The following is a 14730-nucleotide window of genomic DNA, read 5'->3' on the forward strand; positions in this document are numbered from 1 at the left end:
TGTTACCTGGGAATTTGGGGGTTTTAACAACCATGGGAAACTACAAAGAAATCTTGGTGGATGTAGTATTATCATTACTTCCTATCCAAATTAAATTCCATCACAACTACAATTATTAAAAACTGATTACTGTCAAGCCTTGAGACAGTATCCAGATCTTCATGCTAGAAAATTACATTGCAGAAAATATAATTAAACAATTAACCGCATAAGCACAAAAGAATCCCCATCAACTGGAGCGTCCTGATTAAAAATGCTGATAATGTAATTGCAGTGTCCCCTTTGTTGCATGACCTGATTTTTTTCTACAATCTTGGCTATGTTCTGTGTGCGTGCGACACCCTGCTGAAAAAGTAAAGGGCCTTCTCCAAACTTATGGCACAAAGGTGAAATTTTCTTAAATCCCTGGACCAAAAATAATAAGATTGGCCACATAGTGTAACTGTGTTATTATCAATGCCAGTACTTTATTTCTATAACCTGTAATACAGCACATATCATGTCACTTAAGCTAAACAATACTTACCAGTAACTTTAAAACAACTGCATTAAAACCACAATCATATCCATGCTAATAAAAAAAAACAAAAAACAAACACACGCTACACCCTCACTTCACCCTTCACTTACAGGCTACATCTCTCGCTGGAGAAACCTAAACAGGACTGCAAATAAAAAGAATCAAATGACTCCCCATTCTCTGATCCCATTCTTTTCTTTTATGAAAATGAAAATATTGTTGCCCCTTTCATCCCCTGAAAAAAAACACTGGGAGAGGCTTGCTCTGAGAAAAACAGGATTAGGTAAGTGAAAGCTGAGATGATGCATGTGGGCCCAGGGCTTGAAATGTGAGATAAAGCTGCCCAAAGGAGCAAAAATGGGAAGAAGAGTTGACAAAGAAAAAAAACAATAGAAAGGATTAAATTGTATACCTTCAAACAAGTGAGGTAATAATATGTCGTTTTGGTTCAGGGAACGCAAGAGGAGGGGATGAGAAATGCAACCACATGTTGTCCAGTTCAGCAACCAGGAGAGACAATCCCACTATATATAGTGGGATTGCAACAAAGGCAAGGTGCTAATAGATAGAAGAAAAGAGGCCAGGTGACAGCCAAACAGAAAAAAAGAGAATGGGAACTGAACAGAAGACAGACAGAATGAAAGAGACCGTATTTACCAGGACGGTAGGGGCCACTCAGCCAGTGGAATTGGAGGAGAGAGTGTGACTCTGAGCCCTGGGATTGGCTGCTTCTCTCTGGAAGTACTGCGAAGGTGCAGAGCCTAGCTTATGGGCCATCGCTTTTTTGGGGGGAATTGGGGAAAAGGGAAGGTTGGGAATATAAAGGTGTTACGGAGGAGTTGGAGTAGGGTACACAAGGGAGATAGAAAGGATTAAGGAAACGATGAACATTGCGAAAGAAGAGTGCATGGGTACCAAGGAAGAGAGGGGGACAGTTTATCAGAACATGTCAGTGGAAGCAGAAAGAAAAGAGACACACAAACACTGTGACTGTGACAGAGACTGAAACACTGAAGTAAATCTAACAAAATGTCAAAAGGGCACATCCGGTATAAACAGCTGACTGGATGGTAATTCAGTAGTTGGGTTTCTGTATATAGCTTGAATAGTATTGTTTGCATTATTACTGCATCTTTTTTTTTAAATCTGATAGCACTTAAAGCAACGTTGGTTCCTTTGATGGAACCTAATGGCTTCCTGTCCATGATACTGCATACATCCACATATTGTCTGTTTTAGATACTCTTGTGGTCTGAGTAGGACAGGCAGGACAAATATGTTTGATCACTGCATGACAAAATTTTTCTTTTTTTTCTTTTTTTTAGCACATTAGAGTATTCAGGAAAAGCATATTGTTACTAATTAACAAAAAACATCATATTTTGGGGTAGATTTTTGGATACCTTTTAAATTTGACAACCCTTCTAAAACTACAAAATAAAACATGCACAGTTACCACTATTACAGATGACACAAAGTAAAATGACTTTAAGAAGAACTATATTTTGCTTTGTTTGTTTTGAATTTGGTCAGAATCTGTTCATGTTTATTCAGAAAATGTGCTTTTCTTTCACTCACTCATTACATTTTTCTTCAGTGTGGGCAATTTTATACAGTAATGGCCAGAAGCTTATGTCAAATGAGGTTCAACATTGCTTTAATGTGTCTTGCAGTAGCTATAGGCGCTGTGGATCTGTATGTGATGTAAACACGAAACCTGGCGATAGACTGGGAAACTGTGTGTGACAGTTATGACCACATAGTGTCATGAGAGACGACATAAAAGTTAGACAGAGAAAAAAAAGAGAAGGAAGAAGACAGGGAGCAGAACCTATTTTCTATCATATTCCCACTACGAGTTTCTAATTTTCTAATTTTCTACTTTTCGTGCTTTATTTTTCTATCATGGGGGACTTACTTGACTCCGGGTAGACTGAGGATCTCTTCCCTGGATCTTTCTGGAGCTGAATGCCTTTTATGGAGAAGATGGATGCAGCTGAAACAGAAAACAGAAAGTTAGTAAGACAGCGTTTGTGGGCTACCTGCGTAATATTAAAGTTAGTATTGTACTCACTGTCAGCCAGTGTTTGAACCTGGTCCCCAAGACTTCTGAAATACGTGTGTCTGAGAGCATCCTCGGCTGATACACGCTTCTTAGCCTCAAACTAGAGACACAGATACGATAATTAGCATTTAATCCAATGAATTAGATGCACTTATCTTAAAAGTATCATTATCTTTAATACAGCAATGTCTAATACCTGCAGAAGCACGGAGAGCAAGTCATGACCATCGTTGTCTATCCTGTGTGACAGAAAACACAGAGAGGAAGCCTAAAGAGTCAGTGTAATCAAATGCTGACCTAAGCCTCATAAAGCAGTAAGTGTTCCTGCCATTCCAACAGTGGCGGAAATGCTTGACTACTGTTCCTACTGAAAATCAATACTGCATCTTATCCCCTTTCATGCATCCATAGCTGTGAGCACATGCACATAAATCTACAAACCTGGGTGCGTGGTTGACAAGGGGCTCTGCATGGTATCGAGGGAAATTGTATGTCTTAAACTCTTCACTGGTGGTGATACCAGGCCAACTCTCTTCTGTAGGCGTACCTGTTGAAGAGATATTAGATTAGGTGACATACGCACAACAAAAATGTGTGCACAAGGAAATGCTTGTGCAGATTATCCTGCTGTCGTCTCACCAAGGATGCGGAATATGAGGTGAAGCTCATCCTCCACAGTCGATCCAGGGAAGAGAGGTCTGCCTGTGATCATTTCATAGAAGATACAGCCCACACCCCTGAACAAAGAGACCGAAACAGCAGAATAAGTGTTAGCCTACAAAGCCTACAAAAGACACATGTAACATCTAAGTAGGTTGTGATATTAACATACACTATGCCGCTAATGTCTGTCATCCATAATGCAACATTGTAATGTTATCTGACCAAAGATTACAGTGTGCAGAGTCCAAAGATCGGCAGACTGCATAACAACAGTATCATAGTTGGCTCCAAATGCTCATATCATAAAGTGCAAAGTGATCAGATGCTATACAAAGTAGTGTCAAATACAAATGCAAATAAAAACAAACTACTCCCAGTACTGCTCTGGTTACGTATATCAAGTTACGTTTATAGAGTAGATCAAACATTCAACATATTATAGCACCAAGTAGTTCCTCCTAACCCACTATTGAGACTTTGCACATTAACTGTGAATAAAGCTTGGGGGATGGACAGAAGCACTTAAGATGAGGACAAAATCTAAGAAAAAGGACATAAAGAAAAAGACAGACAGAAAATAGTGCTTTTGCTCACCACATGTCTATGGGTGTCGAATATTCAGTGGAGCCTAGAAGCACATCTGGTGGTCGGTACCATAATGTTACAACTTCATTTGAGTAGGTCTTCGTAGGGACAGACTTGGCTCGTGCCAAACCTTAAATAAGCAAATAAAAATAGATAAAATGATAAGAGATGAGATAAAAAAAAAAGATATTGCTTTATTTACATACTGTGGAGCAACACAGGTGAACAAAAAGCAAAGGACAAAAAATATCCTGTCATAAATCATATCAGAATGAAACTTAATAAAAAATAATAATAAAATAAGTGCAGAATTGTGATATATGCTTTGTTTTTACATATTGATTTAGATATATTTTAAAAATGGGAAAACTGTACATAATATTAAATTGTTTTGTGTGAGTGGATCATGTAATTACAGTTTTACCCGTAAAGCCTAATTAGTAACTTACAATGAGGGATTACACTACACTACAGTAAGTGTAACAGTATGTCATAATGGATTATTGCCTAAAGAGGGCAGTGTTGGGTCGTAAATCACTTCAATCTATGTTGCCCTCTTGGGTGTAAGGAGCAATATGGCCTTTAGGGGCCACTAGTGAGGCTTTCACACTCTTACTTATGTTTTATAATAGATCTTTTAGGAAAAATTGATAAAAGGCAGAAATATTTATAGGTTCTCTGTAGCTGCTGCATCTAGTTTTGAACATTTTGCAAACTTGAAAACTGTAGTTGTTATTGTAGGAAATTCAGGTAAACATTAATACTACTCCTGTCAAAATGACAAATTTCACTTGTGGTACCTCTACTCTTGATCTCCATCTAAGAAGTCAAACAAATAAAAACAGTTTTAAGATTATCAACAAGACTATTGTTATTCTAGTAAAAGTGAGAATGTACCAAAGTCTGCCAGTTTCAGCTCTCCTTTTTCATTGATGAGCAGGTTCTGGGGTTTAAGGTCTCTGTGGAGCACCTTCCTTCTGTGGCAGTATGCCAGACCTCGTAACAGCTGGAACAGGAAGATCTGCAGAGGACAGGAGCGTTTAATATTACATTAAAGACTATGAACAAAATAAAAAATAATACGAAAACAAATTCTGTTGTATAATTACGACACAATGAAATACTCAATAACTCAAACACATTTTTAGATTTATCATTCAGAAGCCAAGTTGCCTATCAATGTTATGCCACTTTACAAAGACGAGATGGAAGCAGTAAGCAGAGATGATTCTGTATGTACATTACTGAAAACATTCAACAGTAGTTCCTTCATTACTGCAGAATTCTCACTCAGCACTGAACAGATGTACAGTATTACTCTGAATTACCTTGACATTGTGTACACTCATGATGCTCCCACAGTCATCCATGTACTGCTTCAGATCTTTTTCCTAATGAGAGAGAGTGAGACAAAGAAAGAAAAAAGGAAAAAGAAAGAAAGCAAGAAGAAAGCAAGAAAGAAAGAAAGAAAGAAAGAAAGAAAGAAAGAAAGAAAGAAACATAGATATGCAGGTTATACAATCAAATTAATATAATAAGACCTATTATATGCACAGTAAACATTCACAAAAGCGCAGTACACACACTCACCAGATACTCAAACACGAGCGTCAGGCACTTGTCAGTGTGGATTATGTCATGGAGAGTGACAATATTAGCGTGCTTCAAGTCTTTCAGTAGAGACACTAGAAGAGGGAGACACATCAAGAGACTGTCAGTCAAATACAGACAACCTACAGTATGAGAAGTAACAGCTCATAGTGTACCCCAACAGCACAGGAAGCTACAAGACACTACAATTACTGTATGTCCCAGAAACACTTATAACAATCCTCTGCATGCTTCTTGTCAGTATGATCCAGTGTGGACCATGATTTAAACTTAACAGAAGTTCAGTACCTTCGCGGATAGCTGTGCAGGGTGCACCCTCTTCATGCTCCAGCCGGATCTCTTTCAGCGCTACTAAGTTGTCTGTTAATTTGCTTCGTCCCTTAAAAACTGTAGCGTAAGTCCCCTGTAGAGATGACAAGTATATGAATGCATTTTCAGGAGGAGTTTCTATGTAGTTAATGTCACTTTAGCTGATTTTTTTAATTGATCCTACCTCCCCTAATTTGTCCAGTTTGATGTAGGTCTCGAGTTTCCCAAAGCCAATTTCAGACTAGAGAAGACAGAAAAGAGACAGTTAAGGAAGTTATGAGCACTGTAAATGTGTATTATCAAGACACTGGTTCACATTTAATTTGGGTACAGACTGATTGTAGACCAAGCTAGATTGTCCACCATATTTCTCTGGAATATCTCTTGAATCAAATCCTCGAGGTCGCAGCTCTTAGTTCAGATTTCAGTCCCATTGCTCTTGATATTTGGCCTACAACTGCAGGGGTCTGAGTCACCAAGCCTTGTTATTCTGTGTGTGCGTCTTTGTGACTGTGCTAAAACGTCAGCTCAGCTTCTCTAAAATTTGGCTGTTACTGTCCCATCACTGCTCAAACAGTTCAGCTCCCTGTAGAAATGGCATGTGTCAGATTGGATATTGGAAATTGTCCTCAGGGTCTTAGCTGGTTGGACCATTTTTATGTTATTTGACATTTTTGAGTGTGCAAAGTACAACCTGCTCAGTAAATGCAACCTCAGTGTATGTTATATCTTGGTGTAATGTTTAATCTTGGTGAAATATCTGACACTGGCATTAAAAAGAGTGAATGTCTGAGATATTGTACATCATGCAATAGTATATACAGTACTTCCACATCGTCGCGCACACACACACACACACACACACACACACACACGTACGCATCTGTGTCATACTTTAATAGACATGGCGGATTGTTTGTTGGCCTAATCTGAACAAAATGTTATTCCATCTCAGTGCCTCCTCCCTTTCTGTTGCTACAAAGTGACGTCTTTGCAAGTTGCACATATATACGTTGGCCACAGGAAGTCAGTATAACTACGACAGCAGAGTATGGCAGAAGCTATTTCACTCCAGACAACTAAAAGGGGATTACGTATTTATTTATAAACATTTCTATAGATATTCAGTGGCATACTTCACAGATGTGCATGCATAGTAAATTCTGAATTAATCCTGAATCCCATTAATGAAGGTTTAGCTGCATAATGTATGTGGCCCCCGGGTTTCGAGGTCATGAATTATAGATAGATGTAGCTATGTCAAACTGTGATACCCACAGGCCTGTCAGTGTTTATCCCTCTCATTGTCACTTTTCCTCATTTATTTGTCTATCTCTGTCAGGGTCGTTTCAGCCATGTTTTATCTGTGTTCATCTCTCGGAGCCTACCCATCTCTTTCAATCTTATGCTGGCCCGTCCCATCATGATGCTGATATGAATGTTAGGACAATCGTATCTGCGTGTGTGTGTGTGTGTGTGTATATGAGGGGGAGGGGTCTCCAGTGACCAAGTTAGTTGATGAAGCATGTGATCTCTTTAAAGGCATGCCTAAAAGCCAACGACGGATCAGGCTCGGACACAAGATGACACACATACATGGGTATGAACAAATTGTATTTTGCATAATTTATTAAACAAAAAAAGATATGAGTATCAATATCTAGTTATGCATTTAGTATTTTGCAATTATTGAAAATAAATATTGAAAACAATAAAATACACAGATTAATGAATCAGAAGAACGTCAGATATGTGTGTACGTGTGCATGTGCATGTACTATGTGCAGAGGCATGTGTTATATGTATATGCCGCTGTGTGTTTGTAGACAAGAGAATGTTTTGTCATGAGACATACAGCTTCTGCTCAAATGTAAAAACATACTCACGCTGCATACACACACACCCACACACACACAAACACACGCACACACACCCACACGCAGCACCCCTCTCTGTTTGTGACAGGAGCTGTCAGGAGCTGTTGCTAAGCTGTGCTGCTCATTTGAGAGGGGGAGTCTGTCTCATGAACACACACACATACACACACAGTGACACACACATCCAAAAACACATAAAACACACATAGGCTATCACTACCTCCTCCAACCTCCCACACCGATCCCGCTCCAGAAAATAAATGTACGGCCTCTCGCCTTGTTGAAGTGTCTCTGACACAATGGAGAACCACAGCTCTTTACTTGCAGCCCACTCTAGTAACGCTGCCTGTCCACGTACCTCACAATCTTTTTTTTTTGTGTGAGCGTGTGCGCCTGCGTATGCTTTCGATGGCAACGGGTTCATTTCATTCCCAACACTCCAGTGAGCTTACTCAGCAGAACTAGGTCAGGCAAAGTTTTAGTGACAAAATTAAAGCAACATAAAACCAAACAAAATATTGCTTGTGTGTGTGTTCTGTCTGTGCCCGTAGAGGAGCTGAGGATAGATACAGATAGATAGACTGACAGCCATGAGTAAGAAATGTGAGAAGAGACATGTCTGCAGCTGGAATCTTATGCATATTGAGAAGAATGTCCATTTTAATCAGGGTTTCTCCACGTGCTGCTTCTATGAAGGCTGGATGGATTGATTGTATTGAGTGGGAGAGGGAAAATGACGACCTTCTGTTAAGAAGATAGGTGGCTGTGGGAGGTGGGAGGAAAGGAGCCCTTTCATTAACATGACCTAGCTAGTCCTTAGAGTTTCAATCAATCAACCAATAAACATCTTGCTCTGTGTCACCTTTTTCATGTAAACCCTCCGAAAGCAACAAGCAAGGCTAAAAGAGTTGACTGAAACTTGAACTCAGTAATGACTTTTTTTTGTTTTTATCCTTTAACAATCTTAACTTTTACTTATAACCAAGAGGAGAGAAGCACATATACTGTTGGATGTTTAACAGTTGCCAAGTTTGACATTCTGTATTTTCAGGGCTGAACGCGTCCAAAAAAAATGTTGTTGTATAACATGGTTAAGGGATGTGGTTTGAGATTAAATGACATCTCCTTCATCGGCACCATTGGACTCTGAATTTCATTGGCATGCTGTGAATAATTGATTATAAATGGGCAACAGCCATGAAAGAAACCTGATACCAACCAACTTCACTTACATTACATTGGAAGCGATTCAAAGATCAAAATACACAGTTTCAAATGTGTCTGCTACGGGACACCCGACACGTGTTCTCTGTTACGGTAACAAATTACAAGCACGATGGAAGCCCAAAAGCCATTACATCAGAAACATACTGTCATTTAAAAGCTTCAATTCTTTCAGATAACTTTGACTGACTGAAGGAGCACACTGCAGCTACATGTACGTTCACACAGACGTTTGTGTGCCAATGTTTTTTCAACCAAACTGAGCTCAAACCGACCTAAAGGCCAGTGTTAAAATGTATGAGAACACATATAAAGTGGTGTGCCAATTTATTCCGAGGTTCCAGCTTAGAGCATGTTGTCACTAAATCTGTTTAAAAGTAGGCCTGAAGCAAAATAAGTGAAACTTTTGTGAGAACAGTGTGCTGCACAGTCTGCAAGGAGGCACCTAACTACTTACAGTAAACAATATGAGTCATTTAGCTGTGCTGGAGCTTCCTGCATATACTCAGCAAGATGGCCGAGATCAAACAAAACATTTCCTGTCCTGCTTTTAAACTTGTCTGAGATTGGTTTTAACTTTCATCTCAGTAGTCATTTGTCTACATATTTGTTCATCCCTGTTTTCATAATCTTACCACCAAAAGAAATCATACTTTCTTGTCGCTTATTCCTTAATATCCCTCCCTGCGTCTCTCCCTCTCTTACTTCCTTGCTCTCTCGCTCACTTCAAGGTGTCCCGGTGTGTAATCCTAGTCAGTAGAGGAGCTGCAGCAGATGAGTCGGACACTGCTGCTGAATTATTGATTGATCTATTACATCACATACATACAACAACCCTAAAGACGCACTGCAACACATAAGTGGACATACCCAAAGCATGTCTGAAAATGTCTGCCACTCCTTTCCATGGTAAAGACACTAACATATCTAGAGTCTACTCCATTCTTCTCATCCACTCTTACAACATAAACCTCTCTTCTTCCCTGCAAACCTCCCTTCAAAAGATTCTTTCCTTTCATCTCTGTGAGATGCCTGCAGAAAAGCTGCGTCATTAAATCACTTCAAGCAGGGAGCCGGAGGCAGGGCACTGGCCCTGTTCAATAATTACAGCAAAAATGGTTGATGGAGGACGAACTCTCTGCACTTTCCCATAGACTATTCAAGGATTTCTGTAATCGTGTTTAAAGTTAAATGTATCCGTAAAGAGCATGCATATAAGGTGTGGAGGATGAGCGAAACTGAGAGCATATGCTCTTCCTTTAACTTGAGAGAGTGAGTGATGGCAGAAACAAAAGAGTGATGTGGAATAAAGTGCGACCAAAATAAAAACCAAGTGAAAGAATAAGAGTACTTAAGCAGCAACACAAAGCAGTGTAAAGGGTTATGTTGCATATTCATGAATATTTGCTTATTTCTCCCCATCAACCCCCCCTCGCTATCCATCCAGACCCCTCCTCCCTCTCCCTCATATTCTTACCCATAATGCTCTTGGCCTGGATACATAATACAGAATTCATCATTCATCCCCCTACTGAGCCATTGTTAGCTCTATAGCGTAACTCAGCGCGCATTTAAAATGAGTCTGTTTGTGTGTTTGCAGCGTATGTGTGTGTCAGTGGAAATAATGGCCGTAGTCAACCATTTTAGTAACACACAATGGCATTGCAGGTTCATATTACTTTTGTTTTAAGACAAAGCAAGATCAAAAGAGTCGTACTCATGAAAGTACGCATGTAGACACACAGTACACATCACCCAAGCAGCTCACCAAAACTAGTTTAAATTACTTTGCACTCATGCACTATATATACAGATGAAAATACACGCACAGACACACACACACACACACATTTGGCACTGACCAATGAAGCACGTCGTAGCCTGCGGCTCATGGGTTTGTCAAAGGGTGGGCTGTTCATGGCAAACTTCTCCAAGTAGCCCTCCGGTAGCCTGATATCAGCTGGGAGAGACAAACGTTTGTTTATGTCCTGAAACAGAAAGAGAGAGACAGAAAGAGGTTTGTGAGTATCACAACATATCCATCATAAGAAGCAGCTGCAGCTCAGGAGGTAGAGCAGGTCGATCACCAATAGAAAGATTGGTGATTCGATCCTTGTATTGAAGTCTCCTTGAGCAAGATACTGAACCCCAAATAGTTTGTGAAGGCTATGCTAGCAGTGTGTGAAAGTGTGAATGTTAGCATGCTGTGTAATTGCTTTGAATGGTCGGAAAACTTGAAAAAACTATATGAAAGCAGTCCAAGATGATTTTTTCCCCCTAACCTGTAATTCTATGAATGTTGGCATGTTTTGAGGAGGAGTTTCTATGCACGATAAAAATATAATAATTGATACAATATCAAGCGTAGTAATTTTATTTTATACCATAAAGGCCAGAATAAAGATTCTATGTTATTTTACATTTGTATATTAGGCTATTAAATGTGCTATAATGAGTAATGCAATATACAGCTGCAATGATTCATTAATTGACAGAAAATTAATTACCAAATCAATTCATCGTTTTGAGTCATTCTTTAAGAAAAAAATTCAAAATTCTCTGGTGCCAGATTTTTAAATATTTTGTAGTTTCTTTGGTTTTCTACAATAGTAAACTTAATAACTTTGGTTTGTGGACTGTTGGCTGGAAAAAAAGAAGATATTTGAGGACTTCACTGATCATAACCACATTTTGCATTTAAATTGTGTAATTTAAATAGAGTAGATATGACAATATGGCTAGTAGTGTAACCTCGTAGTCTTAATACACTAACTGCACCATTAACTGTCATTAACCCTAGACTGTCTTCTTGTATTCATCACTTTTTCTCACCTGACATTATATGCCTAAATTGATCCCCATGATCTAGCATAAAAACTCTTTCATAAGCCTTAGTTACTTAACGTACTGCTATTTTTAAAAAAAAACACACATTCAGCTTTCTCCATCTGTCTCTTCCAGGAAGGAGTTAGTGAAGTGACAGCTGCTCACTTCAGTCAAATACAAATCTTTGGTCTACAGGTGCCATCTGTTGTTGTCTGAATGACTGTTCAATGAGGATGTGAGTGACATGTATGTCTCATAAGGATGAATGAAAAGCCCAATGCAAAGTTACTACATGATGGGACAAGTTCTTTACAAGTTACAACCTCTTTTTCAGAATGCATTGTTGGCAGGGTGAGAAGGTTTAGAAACTTATCTGGAACACATCTGGAACTGTTAGCTAAAAATGCTTAATATGTTAGTCAGTGAACTTCTCTTCTGGCTACTGTAGTTGAATTCTCTTTGAGTGTGTGTACTGTTTCGATGTCAAGATGTATATTCCAGTCAGAAACTGTTGGAAATATCTTGAGAATAACTATTATTTGGTTGGATTTTTGCCAAAGATGACCCAATTTTTAAATGTAATTTTGAGAATTAAATGCCATCTTATATTTAGGTCACTATGTTTTTTTTAAAGAAAATATTCACTTTTTAGCCCTTGCCAAAATGCAATTTGTGTGATGCTAATTTTCCCACAATGCATCTCTCCTATACGCTATCCATGTAGGACATGTTCTCTGGGAAGGTGCCAATCACACGTTGTTTCCATGGCAGCAGGGGCTGCCTGGCCCCGTCCCAACAGCCCCACAGTATATGTGTCCTAAATGTGTGTGTGAAATGATACGTGTGTTTACACATGAACATTAGTGGGAGGGTATGAAGTCTGTGTGTGTGTGTGTGTGTGTGTGTGTGTGTGTGTGTGCTTGAAGATGAAAGGCAGTGGGATTTTACGCCTGTAATGGTTTTATCTGAGCTCACTGGCTAACATCACAACATGCAGTATAACATACAAGCCATCACCCGAAGGACAGTGACACACTCCACAGTTTCGACACACACCCTGAAAACACAGTCTCACACACACACACACACACACACACACACACACACACAGACAGAGTAAAGGTCCGGCAATGCTCTGCAGACTGAATAAGCACATGATATGAAAAATAAGCCACAAACACATGCGCTGACATGACCTACAGACTTTGACCAGAGTGATTTACACATTTGTAAGCTCCACTGAATGTCTGAAAAGCTTTAAACATGTGGAAAGCAAGCACAGCAATGCCATATAAGGTAAGAGAAATCACAATAAAGATGTATATTCCTCTCAGAAATTTACTAATTGCCTAAAATGGTTCCAATAATACAAATGTTTAATACAATTCATAATTCCAGTGACTTCTGATGACCATAACAACAGATCTTCACACATGCGTTTTTCAAAAGAGTAACAATGGACACAAGTTCACAAAGACTGACACTCATGCCCTCTTATTCCCTGGTATAGACTGAATAAAGGTCCACACAGAAACACAAACACACGTGCCCCCATACTCACAATGCAGAACAGCTCTAGTAGCTCCCTCATTGTCCTCCTTAAACGTGTCTATCTATACACTCACACACATGCGCTTTCCACGATGCATGTCTCTGACCTGCCACATGACTGCACACACACTGACAGTAATAGAGAGAGAGAGAGAGAGAGAGAGAGAGAGAGAGAGAGAGAGAGAGAGAGAGAGAGAGAGAGAGAGAGAGAGAGAGAGAGAGAGAGAGAGAGAGAGAGAGAGAGAGAGAGAGAGCGAGAGAGAGAGACAGAGAGAGAGGGGCACTGTAAGTAGAGTGCCATCCACATGCTCAGAGAAGGAGGAGGAGGAGGAAAAAGGAGGAGGAGGAGGAGGAGGAAGAGGAGGAGGGGGAATGCAGGAGCAGAGGAGAGAGGGGAATGGACAGATTCCTGAGGGGAGGAAGGCAGATGGGGGGGAAGGGGTGAATGGAGGAGGATGACTGAGAGGAAACATGGTTTTTCTGTTCTCTCCCACCGTCATTTTGTCCACCACCTCTCCTTCTCCTTCTCCTTCTCCCTCTTCTCTCTTCCTCTGTATCTTTTTTCTTTGTCATACCAATAATTATTCCTAGTTCCATAATTATTCTCTCATCCTAACATTTTCCTCTCCATCAGTGCGTCCCGCCTCTCTTTCTCTCTCTGTGTGGTAAACATGGTCTAAATTAATCCCTTCCACTGTTCACAGCAGTCAGAGGCAGCAGCCTGTGTGTCCAGAGGCATTTCCCATAATGCTGCTGTGCTCATCAACTCTGCAACTCCTTCAAACAGACTAGCACGCACATACAGTCTGATCGAGACAGGAACACATACTCAACCAAGAGGCTGAACAAAGCAACTTACCGTACAGCACTTTACCTGTTCACAGGCGACTTAAACCTGGTTACACAAAAGCCAGGACTGTGTCCTAAATCTTTCACTATTTACTGTATAATAGTAGTTCACTATAGAATATTGTGAGTTCACCATTTCAGCATATAGTGAGGGAGTGAATGAGCCCAAAAGTAATCTGTGAGATCATTGTTAAATCTCAATGAATAATGTTGTGTTCAGGTGTGCTTCTGTCTGTTTAGATGTATGAGTGCAGTATGGCTGGTGGAAAAGCAGGTGTGTATGTAGCAGGTATGCATCTTTGGCTTCCAGTACCTCATTAGAGATGCGCCGATGGTGGTTGTTCCTCATGCGGACCCTGACAGGACTTTGGACCTCATCAGAAGATGTTCCAGATGCCTGGTCACTCTCCCCATCTGAACCCATCTTCACATTCTCATGGACAATACCTGTAGAAGACACAGGCACAAATAGACTGTTATTGTAAGGATTTACACTCTGTGTTGGAGGAGAAACCAAACCTAAACCCCTTGTATTATCTTCGAGATGATAGTAAAATATGATAGTAACATTCATCTCTGTTCTTTTTCAGATCACTTTTTGGTTGTTTTGTTTTGTGTTTTCTCCACTATCAACAATCTCCTTGAACCCA

The 14730-nt window shown here is 39.9% G+C and overlaps 1 protein-coding gene across 3 annotated transcripts in view; it reads right to left on the reverse strand.

Moving 5' to 3' along the window:
• LOC128357803 (cyclin-dependent kinase 17-like) overlaps positions 1 to 14730 on the reverse strand; it is a 36623-nt gene that overhangs the window by 1321 nt on the left and 20572 nt on the right. For 2 of the 3 annotated variants that reach the window (XM_053318182.1, XM_053318181.1), the window contains 13 exons: positions 14394 to 14527; positions 10717 to 10842; positions 5938 to 5994; positions 5733 to 5847; positions 5424 to 5518; positions 5162 to 5224; positions 4731 to 4854; positions 3843 to 3963; positions 3225 to 3322; positions 3027 to 3132; positions 2782 to 2824; positions 2595 to 2685; positions 2439 to 2516 (listed from right to left, as the gene is read on the reverse strand). In XM_053318182.1, coding sequence (XP_053174157.1) covers positions 2439 to 2516; positions 2595 to 2685; positions 2782 to 2824; positions 3027 to 3132; positions 3225 to 3322; positions 3843 to 3963; positions 4731 to 4854; positions 5162 to 5224; positions 5424 to 5518; positions 5733 to 5847; positions 5938 to 5994; positions 10717 to 10842; positions 14394 to 14527 — 1251 coding nt within the window. Of the gene's footprint in view, positions 1 to 368; positions 1300 to 2438; positions 2517 to 2594; positions 2686 to 2781; positions 2825 to 3026; positions 3133 to 3224; positions 3323 to 3842; positions 3964 to 4730; positions 4855 to 5161; positions 5225 to 5423; positions 5519 to 5732; positions 5848 to 5937; positions 5995 to 10716; positions 10843 to 14393; positions 14528 to 14730 lie in introns of those variants that run through there. The other variant, XM_053318183.1, reaches the window with a different exon arrangement.

The sequence above is a fragment of the Scomber japonicus genome, chromosome 4 (genome assembly GCF_027409825.1).
Source record: "Scomber japonicus isolate fScoJap1 chromosome 4, fScoJap1.pri, whole genome shotgun sequence".
In the NCBI taxonomy this organism is placed as follows: domain Eukaryota; kingdom Metazoa; phylum Chordata; class Actinopteri; order Scombriformes; family Scombridae; genus Scomber; species Scomber japonicus.